This window comes from Rhinoraja longicauda, chromosome 10 (genome assembly GCF_053455715.1).
Source record: "Rhinoraja longicauda isolate Sanriku21f chromosome 10, sRhiLon1.1, whole genome shotgun sequence".
NCBI classification, from domain to species: Eukaryota; Metazoa; Chordata; class Chondrichthyes; order Rajiformes; family Arhynchobatidae; genus Rhinoraja; species Rhinoraja longicauda.
This window is the reverse complement of record NC_135962.1, coordinates 61,396,715-61,410,996: the sequence shown is the minus strand read 5'-3', so window position 1 is coordinate 61,410,996 and position 14,282 is coordinate 61,396,715. Positions and strand designations below refer to the sequence as shown.

General features: G+C 55.2%; 1 protein-coding gene across 3 annotated transcripts in view; it reads left to right on the top strand.

Annotated features, from left to right (window-relative positions):
• Nucleotides 1-14,282, top strand: part of atg2b (autophagy related 2B) — a 103,771-nt gene that overhangs the window by 10,182 nt on the left and 79,307 nt on the right. For all 3 annotated transcript variants that reach the window (XM_078406992.1, XM_078406991.1, XM_078406990.1), the window contains exons 3-6: nucleotides 2,518-2,670; nucleotides 9,623-9,725; nucleotides 11,371-11,533; nucleotides 13,438-13,617. In XM_078406992.1, coding sequence (XP_078263118.1) covers nucleotides 2,518-2,670; nucleotides 9,623-9,725; nucleotides 11,371-11,533; nucleotides 13,438-13,617 — 599 coding nt within the window. The remainder of the gene's footprint in view (nucleotides 1-2,517; nucleotides 2,671-9,622; nucleotides 9,726-11,370; nucleotides 11,534-13,437; nucleotides 13,618-14,282) is intronic.

Below are 14,282 nucleotides of genomic sequence, written 5' to 3'. Positions count from 1 at the left end.
TTCATTTACATTTTTAGTTTTACTGAATTGAAGAATATTAGCTTTGGTTTCAGAGCAGCATTTAGGCCAGTCACTAATATGGAGGACTTGTGAGACAGTATTAATGGATCAGGCTGGAAGTTTACACATCACTGCTTCAGTAGGGTGCTGGTGACATTTCTGGGTGCCAGGGAATTAGGATTGATATATCGACGAGACCAAGTGTAGACCCGGTGACTGTTTCTGGTCTGCCAGGGCCTACTAATCTCCCGATTGCTCATCATTTTAACTTCACGTTCCCACACTGACCTTTCAGTCCTGGGTCTCTTCCATTGCTGGAGTGTGGCCACACAAACTGGAGGAACAGCACCTCATATTCCGCTTGGGAAGCTCACAACCCAATGGTATGAACGTTGAATTCTCCAATTTTAGGTTACCTCTACAAACCCCCTCCCCTTTCTCCCCCACACCCCCCTCTCTAGCCCCCCTGTGTCCCACCGGGATCGCACCTATTTCTTCCCTCCCTCTCCCACACATTCCTTCCACTAGCTTCACAATTATCATATCATATCATATCATATATATACAGCCGGAAACAGGCCTTTTCGGCCCTCCAAGTCCGTGCCACCCAGCGATCCCCGTACATTAACACTATCCTACACCCACTAGGGACAATTTTTACATTTACCCAGCCAATTAACCTACATACCTGTACGTCTTTGGAATGTGGGAGGAAACCGAAGATCTCGGAGAAAACCCACGCAGGTCACGCGGAGAACGTACAAACTCCTTACAGTGCAGCACCCGTAGTCAGGATCGAATCTGAGTCTCCGGTGCTGCATTCGCTGTAAAGCAGCAACTCTACCGCTGCGCTACCGTGCCGCCCTTCACAGCTCTTCAATCCACTTGTCTCACACCTTCTGTTTTTACATCTCTGGCCTTTGTCCAACCACCTGCCTATCAAAGGCGTGAATTACTCCAGTACTTACAGCAGCTTACATAGAAACATAGAAAATAGGTGCAGGAGGAGGCCATTTGGCCCTTTGAGCCAGCACCGCCATTCATTGTGATCATGGCTGATCAGCCACAATCAGTAACCTGTGCCTGCCTTCTCCCCATATCCCTTGATTCCACTAGCCCCTAGAGCTCTATCTAACTCTCTTTTAAATTCATCCAGTGAATTGGCCTCCTGTGGCAGGGAATTCCACAAATTCACAACTCTCTGGGTGAAAAAGTTTCTTCTCACCTCAGTTTTAAATGGCCTCCCCTTTATTCTTAGACTGTGGCCCCTGGTTCTGGACTCCCCCAACATTGGGAACATTTTTCCTGCATCTAGCTTGTCCAGTCCTTTTATAATTTTATACATTTCTATAAGATCCCCTCTCATCCTTCTAAATTCCAGTGAATACAAGCCCAGTCTTTCCAATCTTTCCTCATATGACAGTCCCGCCATCCCGGGGATTAACCTCGTGAACCTATGCTGCACTGCCTCAATAGCAAGGATGTCCTTCCTCAAATTAGGAGACCAAAACTGCACACAATACTCCAGATGTGGTCTCACCAGGGCCCTGTACAACTGCAGAAGGAAGCTTAGCAGGACTGTAAATACAGTACACACAGATAATATAGTATCAAAATAGAAAATTAATAACCACAATATTAGTGCAAAAATTCTACAGTCCTTCGTGCAGCAAAAGATAGTCCATTGTCCATAGTTGAGTATTGTGAAGTGTTCAGGAGCCTAATGGTTGTTGGGAAGAAGCTATTCTTGAACCCTGGTTTTTCGGCTCCAGATCCTCCTTCCTGAAGGTTGGAGAGAAATGAGCGTGTGGCCAGGGTGGTGTGAGTCTTTGATTATATCAGCTGCCTTTTTGAGGCAGTGCCTCCTATAAATCCCTTCAATGGTGGGGAGTTCAGTACCTGTGATGGACTGGGCAGTGTCCACCACTCTTTAGTAATCTTCTTTGTCTCTTGAAAGAGGATTTCAAGATGGTATGAATGGAATGGATAGAGAGAATTATTCCCTGTGGTGAATGGGTTAAAAACCAAAACCAAGGGGATTATAATGATACGGTGAAGGTCTCGTAGGGAGAGGAAGGGAGATGCTTTTGACTTGATCATGATGTTGGGATGTGGAAGCTTGAGGCCACAGGACTTGTGGCTCTGCTGGTGATCTGATGTTCACAACTTATAGGAGTAGAATTAGGCCATTCGGCCTACTCTGCCATTCTATCATGGCTGACCTCTACCTCCTACCTCCTGTTCTAATCAAGAATTTCTGCATCTCTGCCTTAAAAGATCCACTGACCTGGCCTCCACAGCCCTCTGTGGCAATGAGTTCCACAAATTAACACCCTCTGACTAAAGAAGTTCCTCCTCATCTCCTTCCTAAAAGAAGGTCCTTTAATTCTGAGGCTATGACGTCTCACCCAGGACTCTCCCACCAGTAGAAACATCCTTTCCACATCCACTCTGTCTATGCCTTTCATTGTTCTGTAAGTGTCAACCTTCTGAAGATGTTGTGCTGTTGTGTGGCAGTGTCGGGCTCGGAGCCCATGTACTGGTCCAGCTTTATGACGGACAGTATGCAGTTGGCCAAGGAATGCCTCAGCCAGAGACTGACGGATGATCAAGCTGAAGGGCCGCAGCCATTCGAGGGGCTCGAGAAGTTTGCAGAAACCATTGAAACGGGTGAGTCCACTCATTACAAACTCGGGGGCAAGGTGAGTTGGGTCGGCATGAGCGGGTTGGGTCGGCGTGGGCAAGTTAGATCGGCATGGGCAGGTTGGGTGGGCATGGGCAAGTTGGGTCAGCATGGGCAAGTTGGGTCGGCGTGGGCGGGTTGGGTCAACGTGGGCAAGTTGGGTCAGCGTGGGCCAGTTGGGTCGGCATGGGCGGGTTGGGTCAACGTGGGCAAGTTGGGTCGGCGTGGGCAAGTTGGGTCAACGTGGGCGGGTTGGGTCGGCGTGGGCGGGTTGGGTCAGCGTGGTCGGGTTGGGTCAGCGTGGGCGGGTTGGGTCAGCGTGGGAAAGTTAGGTCGGCATGGGCAAGTTGGGTCAGCATGGGCAAGTTGGATCGGCATGGGCGGGTTAGGTCAACGTGGGCAAGTTGGGTCGGCGTGGGCAAGTTGGGTCGGCATGGGCGGGTTGGGTCAACGTGGGCAAGTTGGATCGGCATGGGCGGGTTGGGTCAACGTGGGCAAGTTGGGTCGGCGTGGGCAAGTTGGGTCGGCGAGGGCAAGTTGGGTCGGCGAGGGCAAGTTGGGTCGGCGTGGGCAAGTTGGGTCGGCGTGGGCAAGTTGGGTCGGCATGGGCGGGTTGGGTCAACGTGGGCAAGTTGGGTCGGCGTGGGCAAGTTGGGTCGGCGTGGGCAAGTTGCGTCAGCGTGGGCAAGTTGGGTCGGCGTGGGCGGGATGGGTCAACGTGGGCAAGTTGGGTCGGCGTGGGCAAGTTGGGTCGGCGAGGGCAAGTTGGGTCAGCATGGGCGGGTTGGGTGGGCGTGGGCAGGTTGGGTGGGCATGGGCAAGTTGGGTCAGCATGGGCGGGTTGGGTCAGCGTGGGAAAGTTGGGTGGACGTGGGCAAGTTGGGTCGGCATGGGCGGGTTGGGTCAGCGTGGGCAGGTTGGGTGGGCGTGGGCAAGTTGGGTCGGCATGGGCGGGTTGGGTCAGCGTGGGCAAGTTGGGTGGACGTGGGCAAGTTGGGTCGGCATGGGCGGGTGGGTCGGCATGGGCGGGTTGGGTCAGCGTGGGCAGGTTGGGTGGGCGTGGGCAAGTTGGGTTGGCATGGGCGGGTTGGGTCAGCGTGGGCAAGTTGGGTGGGCGTGGGCAGTTTAGGTGGGCGTGGGCGAGTTAGGTCGGCATGGGCGGGTTAGGTCGGCATGGGCGGGTTGGGTCAGCATGGGCGAGTTGGGTGGGCGTGGGTGAGTTGGGTGGGCGTGGGTGATTTGGGTGGGTGTGGGCGAGTTAGGTGGGCGTGGGCGAGTTAGGTGGGCGTGGGCGGGTTGGGTGGGCGTGGGCGAGTTGGGTGGGCGTGGGCAAGTTAGATCAGCGTGGGCGAGTTAGGTCAGCGTGGGCCAGTTAGATTGGCGTTGGCAAGTTGGGTCAGCTTGGGCAAGTTAGATCGGCGTGGGCGAGTTAGGTCGGCGTGGGCAGGTTGGGTGGGCATGGGCAAGTTGGGTCAGCATGGGCAAGTTGGGTCGACATGGGCAAGTTGGGTCAACGTGGGCGGGTTGGGTCGGCGTGGGCGGGTTGGGTCAACGTGGGCAAGTTGGGTCAGCGTGGGCGGGTTGGGTCGGCATGGGCGGGTTGGGTCAGCGTGGGCAAGTTAGGTCGGCGTGGGCAAGTTGGGTCGGCATGGGCGGGTTGGGTCAACGTGGGCAAGTTGGGTCGGCATGGGCGGGTTGGGTCAACGTGGGCAAGTTGGGTCGGCATGGGCGGGTTGGGTCAACGTGGGCAAGTTGGGTCGACAGGGGCAAGTTGGGTCAACGTGGGCGGGTTGGGTCGGCGTGGGCGGGTTGAGTCAACGTGGGCAAGTTGGGTCAGCGTGGGCGGGTTGAGTTGGCATGGGCGGGTTGGGTCAGCGTGGGCAAGTTAGGTCGTCATGGGCAAGTTGGGTCGGCGTGGGCAAGTTGGGTCGGCATGGGCGGGTTGGGTCAACGTGGGCAAGTTGGGTCGGCATGGGCGGGTTGGGTCAACGTGGGCAAGTTGGGTCGACGTGGGCAAGTTGGGTCAACGTGGGCGGGTTGGGTCAGCGTGGGCGGGTTGGGTCGGCGTGGGCGGGTTGGGTCGGCGTGGGCGGGTTGGGTCGGCATGGGCGGGTTGGGTCGGCATGGGCGGGTTGGGTCAGCGTGGGCAAGTTAGGTCGGCATGGGCAAGTTGGGTCGGCTTGGGCAAGTTGCGTCAGCGTGGGCAAGTTGGGTCGGCATGGGCGGGATGGGTCAACGTGGGCAAGTTGGGTCGGCGTGGGCAAGTTGGGTCGGCGTGGGCAAGTTGGGTCAGCATGGGCGGGTTGGGTGGGCGTGGGCAGGTTGGGTGGGCGTGGGCAAGTTGGGTCGGCATGGGCGGGTTGGGTCAGCGTGGGCAGGTTAGGTGGGCGTGGGCAAGTTGGGTCGGAATGGGCGGGTTGGGTCAGCGTGGGCAAGTTGGGTGGACGTGGGCAAGTTGGGTCGGCATGGGCGGGTTGGGTGGACGTGGGCAAGTTGGGTCGGCATGGGCGGGTTGGGTGGACGTGGGCAAGTTGGGTCGGCATGGGCGGGTTGGGTGGACGTGGGCAAGTTGGGTCAGCGTGGGCAGGTTGGGTGGGCGTGGGCGGGTTGGGTCAGCATGGGCGAGTTGGGTGGGCGTGGGTGAGTTGGGTGGGCGTGGGCAAGTTAGATCAGCATGGGCGAGTTAGGTCAGCGTGGGCCAGTTAGATCGGCGTTGGCAAGTTGGGTCAGCGTGGGCGAGTTAGGTCAGCGTGGGCAGGTTGGGTGGGCATGGGCAAGTTGGGTCAGCATGGGCAAGTTGGGTCGACTTGGGCAAGTTGGGTCAACGTGGGCAAGTTGGGTCAACGTGGGCAAGTTGGGTCAACGTGGGCGGGTTGGGTCGGCGTGGGCGGGTTGGGTCAGCGTGGGCAAGTTAGGTCGGCGTGGGCAAGTTGGGTCGGCATGGGCGGGTTGGGTCAACGTGGGCAAGTTGGGTCGGCATGGGCGGGTTGGGTCAACGTGGGCAAGTTGGGTCGGCATGGGCGGGTTGGGTCAACGTGGGCAAGTTGGGTCGACAGGGGCAAGTTGGGTCAACGTGGGCGGGTTGGGTCGGCGTGGGCGGGTTGAGTCAACGTGGGCAAGTTGGGTCAGCGTGGGCGGGTTGAGTTGGAATGGGCGGGTTGGGTCTGCGTGGGCAAGTTAGGTCGTCATGGGCAAGTTGGGTCGGCGTGGGCAAGTTGGGTCAACATGGGCAAGTTGGGTCGGCATGGGCGGGTTGGGTCAATGTGGGCAAGTTGGGTCGGCATGGGCGGGTTGGGTCAACGTGGGCAAGTTGGGTCGACGTGGGCAAGTTGGGTCAACGTGGGCGGGTTGGGTCAGCGTGGGCGGGTTGGGTCAGCGTGGGCGGGTTGGGTCGGCGTGGGCGGGTTGGGTCGGCATGGGCGGGTTGGGTCGGCATGGGCGGGTTGGGTCAGCGTGGGCAAGTTAGGTCGGCATGGGCAAGTTGGGTCAGCGTGGGCAGGTTGGGTCGGCATGGGCGGGTTGGGTCAGCGTGGGCAAGTTAGGTCGTCATGGGCAAGTTGGGTCGGCGTGGGCAAGTTGGGTCGGCATGGGCGGGTTGGGTCAACGTGGGCAAGTTGGGTCGGCATGGGCGGGTTGGGTCAATGTGGGCAAGTTGGGTCGGCATGGGCGGGTTGGGTCAACGTGGGCAAGTTGGGTCGACGTGGGCAAGTTGGGTCAACGTGGGCGGGTTGGGTCAGCGTGGGCGGGTTGGGTCGGCATGGGCGGGTTGGGTCGGCGTGGGCGGGTTGGGTCAGCGTGGGCAAGTTAGGTCGGCATGGGCAAGTTGGGTCGGCTTGGGCAAGTTGCGTCAGCGTGGGCAAGTTGGGTCGGCATGGGCGGGATGGGTCAACGTGGGCAAGTTGGGTCGGCGTGGGCAAGTTGGGTCGGCGTGGGCAAGTTGGGTCAGCATGGGCGGGTTGGGTGGGCGTGGGCAGGTTGGGTGGGCGTGGGCAAGTTGGGTCGGCATGGGCGGGTTGGGTCAGCGTGGGCAGGTTAGGTGGGCGTGGGCAAGTTGGGTCGGAATGGGCGGGTTGGGTCAGCGTGGGCAAGTTGGGTGGACGTGGGCAAGTTGGGTCGGCATGGGCGGGTTGGGTGGACGTGGGCAAGTTGGGTCGGCATGGGCGGGTTGGGTGGACGTGGGCAAGTTGGGTCGGCATGGGCGGGTTGGGTGGACGTGGGCAAGTTGGGTCAGCGTGGGCAGGTTGGGTGGGCGTGGGCGGGTTGGGTCAGCATGGGCGAGTTGGGTGGGCGTGGGTGAGTTGGGTGGGCGTGGGCAAGTTAGATCAGCATGGGCGAGTTAGGTCAGCGTGGGCCAGTTAGATCGGCGTTGGCAAGTTGGGTCAGCGTGGGCGAGTTAGGTCAGCGTGGGCAGGTTGGGTGGGCATGGGCAAGTTGGGTCAGCATGGGCAAGTTGGGTCGACTTGGGCAAGTTGGGTCAACGTGGGCAAGTTGGGTCAGCGTGGGCGGGTTGGGTCAGCGTGGGCAAGTTAGGTCGGCGTGGGCAAGTTGGGTCGGCATGGGCGGGTTGGGTCAACGTGGGCAAGTTGGGTCGGCATGGGCGGGTTGGGTCAACGTGGGCAAGTTGGGTCGGCATGGGCGGGTTGGGTCAACGTGGGCAAGTTGGGTCGACAGGGGCAAGTTGGGTCAACGTGGGCGGGTTGGGTCGGCGTGGGCGGGTTGAGTCAACGTGGGCAAGTTGGGTCAGCGTGGGCGGGTTGAGTTGGCATGGGCGGGTTGGGTCAGCGTGGGCAAGTTAGGTCGTCATGGGCAAGTTGGGTCGGCGTGGGCAAGTTGGGTCAACGTGGGCAAGTTGGGTCGGCATGGGCGGGTTGGGTCAATGTGGGCAAGTTGGGTCGGCATGGGCGGGTTGGGTCAACGTGGGCAAGTTGGGTCGACGTGGGCAAGTTGGGTCAACGTGGGCGGGTTGGGTCAGCGTGGGCGGGTTGGGTCAGCGTGGGCGGGTTGGGTCGGCGTGGGCGGGTTGGGTCGGCATGGGCGGGTTGGGTCGGCATGGGCGGGTTGGGTCAGCGTGGGCAAGTTAGGTCGGCATGGGCAAGTTGGGTCGGCTTGGGCAAGTTGGGTCAGCGTGGGCAAGTTGGGTCGGCATGGGCGGGATGGGTCAACGTGGGCAAGTTGGGTCGGCGTGGGCAAGTTGGGTCGGCGTGGGCAAGTTGGGTCAGCATGGGCGGGTTGGGTGGGCGTGGGCAGGTTGGGTGGGCAAGTTGGGTCGGCATGGGCGGGTTGGGTCAGCGTGGGCAGGTTAGGTGGGCGTGGGCAAGTTGGGTCGGCATGGGCGGGTTGGGTCAGCGTGGGCAAGTTGGGTGGACGTGGGCAAGTTGGGTCGGCATGGGCGGGTTGGGTGGACGTGGGCAAGTTGGGTCGGCATGGGCGGGTTGGGTGGACGTGGGCAAGTTGGGTCAGCGTGGGCAGGTTGGGTGGGCGTGGGCAGGTTGGGTCAGCGTGGGCAAGTTGGGTGGGCGTGGGCAGGTTGGGTGGGCGTGGGCGAGTTAGGTCGGCATGGGCGGGTTGGGTCAGCATGGGCGAGTTGGGTGGGCGTGGGTGAGTTGGGTGGGCGTGGGCAAGTTAGATCAGCATGGGCGAGTTAGGTCAGCGTGGGCCAGTTAGATCGGCGTTGGCAAGTTGGGTCAGCGTGGGCAAGTTAGATCGGCGTGGGCGAGTTAGGTCGGCGTGGGCAGGTTGGGTGGGCATGGGTGAGTTGGGTTGGCATGGGCAGGTTGTGTCGGCGTGGGCAGGTTAGGTCGGCATGGGCGAGTTGGGTGGGCGTGGGCAAGTTTGATCAGCATGGGCGAGTTAGGTCAGCCTGGGCCAGTTAGATTGGCGTTGGCAAGTTGGGTCAGCGTGGGCAAGTTAGATCGGCGTGGGCGAGTTAGGTCGGCGTGGGCAGGTTGGGTGGGCATGGGTGAGTTGGGTTGGCATGGGCAGGTTGGGTCGGCGTGGGCAAGTTAGGTCGGCATGGGCGAGTTGGGAGGGCGTGGGCAGGTTGGGTCAGCATGGGCAAGTTGGGCCAAAGGGGCCTGTTTCCGCACTGCATGACTTTATGGTGACGTCATATCCAACTCTTATTTCCTCACAGTATTGTGCGAGTAAAAAGCAAAAATTATAACATTTGTCCTTTCTTTCACACAAGCCTTGCCAACTGTCACCCATCCCCACATCTAACATTAGCCCCAGCTGTTAAATAACAGTGGTGGATCGCTTCATTATTGCCCATAAGGTGGCTTAATGAGAGAAAACATCCCTCGGGTCACATCTCTGCTTATAACGGGAATACAATGGGAAAAGTGGGTTTGTGTTACAGAAAATCGCGATGGGGAGAGTTTTCTGGGAATGCCACGCAGGTGTTGTCTGTCATCATCATCGCGGTCACTCGTGCGACTGTCGTGTCCATAGGGTCATCTACTTGTGGGTCTGCAGATCTCTGTAGTGGCCGATCTGCGATCCACACACCTTGGTGCAACGTGGGCAGGGGAGGCTGGCGGATGTTATGTTGGTAGTGGTTGAGCCACCGTCTGCTTGCGATGCTGGTGCTTTGTGTCTGTGGCGCGGCATCGTTCCGTTTCATGACGTGCGGCTCCTTCCCGCACAGATTTCCTCCAGGAGTGCCTGTCCAGTGCAATGTGCTCCCAGTTGCACGATGTGATGTGGAATCTCTTCAGACTGTCCTTGATGTTGTCCTTGAAGCGTTTCTTTGACCCACCAGGGGCTTGCTGACCTTCCTTCAGTTGAGAGTACAGGATGTGTTTAGGGAGATGTGTGTTGGACATGCAGATGACATGGCCTGTCCATCGGAGTTGGTGCTGCATCATGGTGCTGGTGATGCTGGTTATGTTACCTGATCTCTTGAAGCTAATGTACAATACTACTTTTCTCATTGATCAGTTTTAAGAAGAGTCAAGCTTACGTTTCTGGACAGTGTTCTCAGGATCGAACACGTTCCAGAGAATTCGAAAACCGGGGTGGCATTGGAGATTCGTATCCAGAGGTCAGTGAAGCAGCTTCATGTACTCCCCTCCCTCCAGCAGCCTCCCTTCCCCGGCTCACATGTATTCATTGCCTGTGGAATGGCAACTTTCCGACTTTTCCTGTGACTTCTTTCCCAATTGCCATTACTACACAGGGAGTCGGAGCGATCTTACACAGACCCAACAGAACAGAACTTCCAGTCGTTATTTCCAGTTTAATTAGTTGTTTATTGAAGTAGTTGTACAAACAAGGAGATGAACATACCAGGCTGCACTTATTCCGCATACAAGTCATGGCCGGCTGCTCTGTCCCTGGTCTCGGGTCTGTCCAGTCGCTGGTCTGTCCAGGTCTGGTGAGAACTGTATGCTCTCTGTCCCTGTGTCTACCCACTCCCAGTCCCTTATGCCCATATATATTCACCACCCTGTACATCTAACGGCCGCCCCCGAGTGCCCATAATAATACGACAAGATATATCTCAACAAAATAATATAATATGCCAGCAGTAGCTAACCTAAACATAAATGGCTCCTGCAGCCTGTCGTTGGCTGTCGGTGATGAGGTTTCCAGCTGTACCTCCCATCCACGAGCTGCCATCTCAGCACCTCACAGGCACTTCAAGTTTATTGTCCTGTGCGCTGTTATGGTGAGGTACAGCGATAGTAAATATCTTGTTTGCAGCAGCATTGCAGGCACATAGACTCAAACAAACTCGCAAAAGCACATTATACAGACTTTGTACATAAATTACATGCAAAATGGCAAAGACTGCAAAAATTAAGACATTAGTGCAAAAACAGAATTGGTGGTGTGGGGGGGGGGTATTGCAAGAGATGTTCCTAGTATTCCGTTGTCAAGATAGATTAGGGTTGTGCTGTTCAGTTCATGAACTTGATGGTTGTAGGGAAGTAGCTATTCCTGAACCTGGTGGTGTGTTTAGTTTAGTTTAGAGATACAGCGCAGAAACAGGCCCTTTTGGCCCACCGGGTCCGTGCCAACCAGCGATCCCCGCACATTAACACTATCCTATACCCACTCGGGACAACTTTTACATTTACCAAGCCAATTAACCTACAAACTTGTACGTCTTTGAAGTGTGGGAGGAAACCGAAGATCTCGGCAAAACCCCACGCAGGTCACGGGGAGAACGTACAAACTCCGTACAGACAGCACCCGTAGTCGGAATCAAACCCATGTCTTTGGCCCTGCATTCACTGTAAGGCAGCAACTCTACCGCTGCGCCACCGTGCCACCTGTGGTGTTGTGGGACTTCAGGCTTCTATACCTCCTGCCCAATGGTAGATGCTTCTGATTGGCCTAAAGCACTGCATTTAGTAAGGCCAGAGCTTAGATCCTTTAATTAAAACAAACTTATCCCATGGATAGAACTGGAACTCACACTGTGTTTACACTGTGAAGACTGCAAGCAATGCCAGCACTGGCTTGTGACAGAGTGGGGAGATATCATCGTGACAGAATAGGCTGGGCAGACCAGTATTTGCCTGTCCACGCTGTAGGATTCTGTGACAAGGGCTCTATGACTCGATCCCGTGCTTTCCCAATCATTTCATGTCTGTAGATCGGAGTGAAGAGCTTTGTTCTGCATGTGATGCTCCTGTTATCTGTGAACAGCGTGTAATATCTCAGTACGTCTGTGTTTACAGGATTGAATATTGTGATGAATCAGCGACGGAGGGTCCGGATGTGGCCATTCATCAGCCCACCGCCTGCTTTGCCCACAAGAACCTGCAGCTAAGTGGAATCTCATTATTCTGGTCTGAGTTTCCTGAAAGTGCAAAAACCTCCCCCAGGATCTCTCCAATGCAGGTGAGAGTGATGGAGTGATTTTCAAAGTGGCTTCTGGATGACAATAACGTGCATCCATTCACTGCCTTATTGTAGAAATGCAACAGACTGCACTTTGCAGATGTTCGGAAGCTATACATTGAATTGAATAAGTTTATTGGCCAAGTATGTACACATACAAGGAATGTGCCTTGGTGCTCCGCTCACAAGTAACAACACCAACATACAGTAAACAATTAAGAATAAAGCATAAAACATTAAAACATTAAGAATACAACATTACAGTTTAAACATGTGAATGAAATAAAATACCAGAGCAAAAGGAGGCTACAGACTTTGGAAAAAAGCTGTTTTTATGTCTGGCTGTGGCTGCTTTGACAGTCCGGAGTCACCTTCCAGAGGGAAGTGCTTCGAAGAGTTTGTGGCCAGGGTGCGAGGGGTCAGAGATGATCTTGCCCGCTCGCTTCCTGGCCCTTGCATTGTGCAGTTCGTCAATGGGGGGAAGGTTGCAGCCAACAACCTTTTCAGCTGTCGAACGATGCGCTGCAGCCTCCGGATGTTGTGCTTGGTGGCTGAGCCAAACCAGACCATGATGGAGAAGGTGAGGACGGACTAGACGATGGCAGTATAGAATTGGACCATCATTGCCTGTGGCATCTCAACTAAAGAGAAAAATATTTTGGGGAACACTATTTTGTTGAAAGCTGAGTGCACTTGAAAGCAAACTGCATTGGCCAGAGGTGAAAGGGTTGGAAGGGAGGAGAGGGGAGGGGAGGAGAGGAGAGGTCTGGGGTAGATTGTTGGACACTCACACCAAGAATGCTCATTGTCTACTGGACTTCATCCTGCACTAAACGTAATTCCCTTTATCCTATATCTGTGGACTCTGCTTGATTGCAATCACATATCGTCTTTTTGCTGACTGGATAGCTTGCAACAAAAAAAGCTTGTTGACAATAATAAACTAAGCTAAACTTTATTTCTCCCATTCCTGTTTTCACCCCTTTCCTTTTCATTGCCATCTGACCGTGCCCACCTCCCTGCCAAATTAGTCTAAACTTCCAACCAGAGAACTAATCAAGTTGTTGTGTGGAGTAATCTGATGGTGGTTGTTTTGCTGCCCAGATTCAATAATCTATTTGCTAATTCCATACAGTCTGTCTGTCGGACCTCAATCCTTTTGATTGGTAACAATTGAGAAAAACAATTGACCAGCAACATAACCCCTGTGAGTGCAGGTAATACACTGATCAGCCAAAACATTATGACCACTGACAGGTAACGTGAATAACATTGATTATCTTGTTACAATGGCACCTGTCAAGGGGAGGGATATATTAGGCAGCAAGTGAACAGTCAGTTCTTGAAGTTGATGTGTTGGATGCAGGAGAAATGGGCAGGAGTAAAGACCTGAGCGACTTTGACAAGGGCCAAATTGTTATGGCCAGACGACTGGGTCAGAGCATCTCTGAAACGGCAAGGCTTGTGGGGTGCTCCCGGTCAGCAGTGGTGAGTACCGACCGACAGTGGTCCGAGGAGGGACAAACCACAAACCGGCGACAGACAGGGTGTTGGGCGCCCAAGGCTCATCTTTGCGCGAGGGCAACGAAGGCTATCCCGTCTGGTCCGAACCGACAGAAGGTCGACTGTGGCACAAGTCACAGAAAATGTTAATGGTGGTCATGGGAGGAATGTGTCACAATACACAGTGCATCGCACCCTGCTGCGTATGGGGCTGCACATGGAGAACCAACAGCATATTAGGCAGGTGGTCATAATGTTTTGGCTGATTGGTGTATATTGGGCTATGAAACGCCCACCCTTCATGTGCTGGCTCCCATTTGAGACCATCACTCTCCAAGCTGAGGCTGAATAATATGCTTCTGTTCAAATGTCACTGCTCATGGTGTCAATTTATTTCACAGGAAATGGAACCAAAGCTTTCTCCAAGTTGGAACCCGAAGATTGTTTCGGAACCTCACCCCCAGTTCACAAGGAAGGCATCTGATGCGGTTCACTTTGATCCTGTCCAGATTGGGAGCTGTGATGGAAAGATGGAACTGGAACTCACCCTGAAGCAGAACGAAGCACTTCCAGTAGCTAAGGTCAGTGGCTGCTTGATATCCCTGCACAAGGCAAATAGAACGGTACAGCACAGGAACAGGCCCTTCGGCCCACAATGTCTGTTGCTATTGAGGGCGTGCAGCGTAGGTTCACCAGGTTAATTCCCGGGAGGCAGTGGAGGCCATGAATGCATGCAAGAGAGAGCTAGTTAGAGCTCTTAAGGATAGCGGAGTCAGGAGGTATGGGGAAAAGGCAGGAACGGGGTACTGATTGAGAATGATCAGCCATGATCGCATTGAATGGTGGTGCTGGCTCGAAGGGCCAAATGGCCGACTCCTGCACCTATTGTCTATTGTCTATGACTGTCGTATGTTGAAAGATTGGAGCGACTGGGCTTGTATACACTGGAATTTAGAAGGATGAGAGGGGATCTTATTGAAACATATAAGATTATTAAGGGATTTGCTAGATGCAGGAAACATGTTCCCAATGTTGGGGGAGTCCAGAACCGGGGCCATAGTTTAAGAATAAGGGGTAGGCCATTTAGAACGGAGATGAGGAAAAACTTTTTCACCCAGAGAGTTGTGAATATGTGGAATTCTCTGCCTCAGAAAGCAGTGGAGGCCAATTCTCTGGATGCTTTCAAGAGAGAATTAGATAGAGCTCTTAAAGATAGTGGAGTCAAGGGATATGGGGAGAGGGCAGG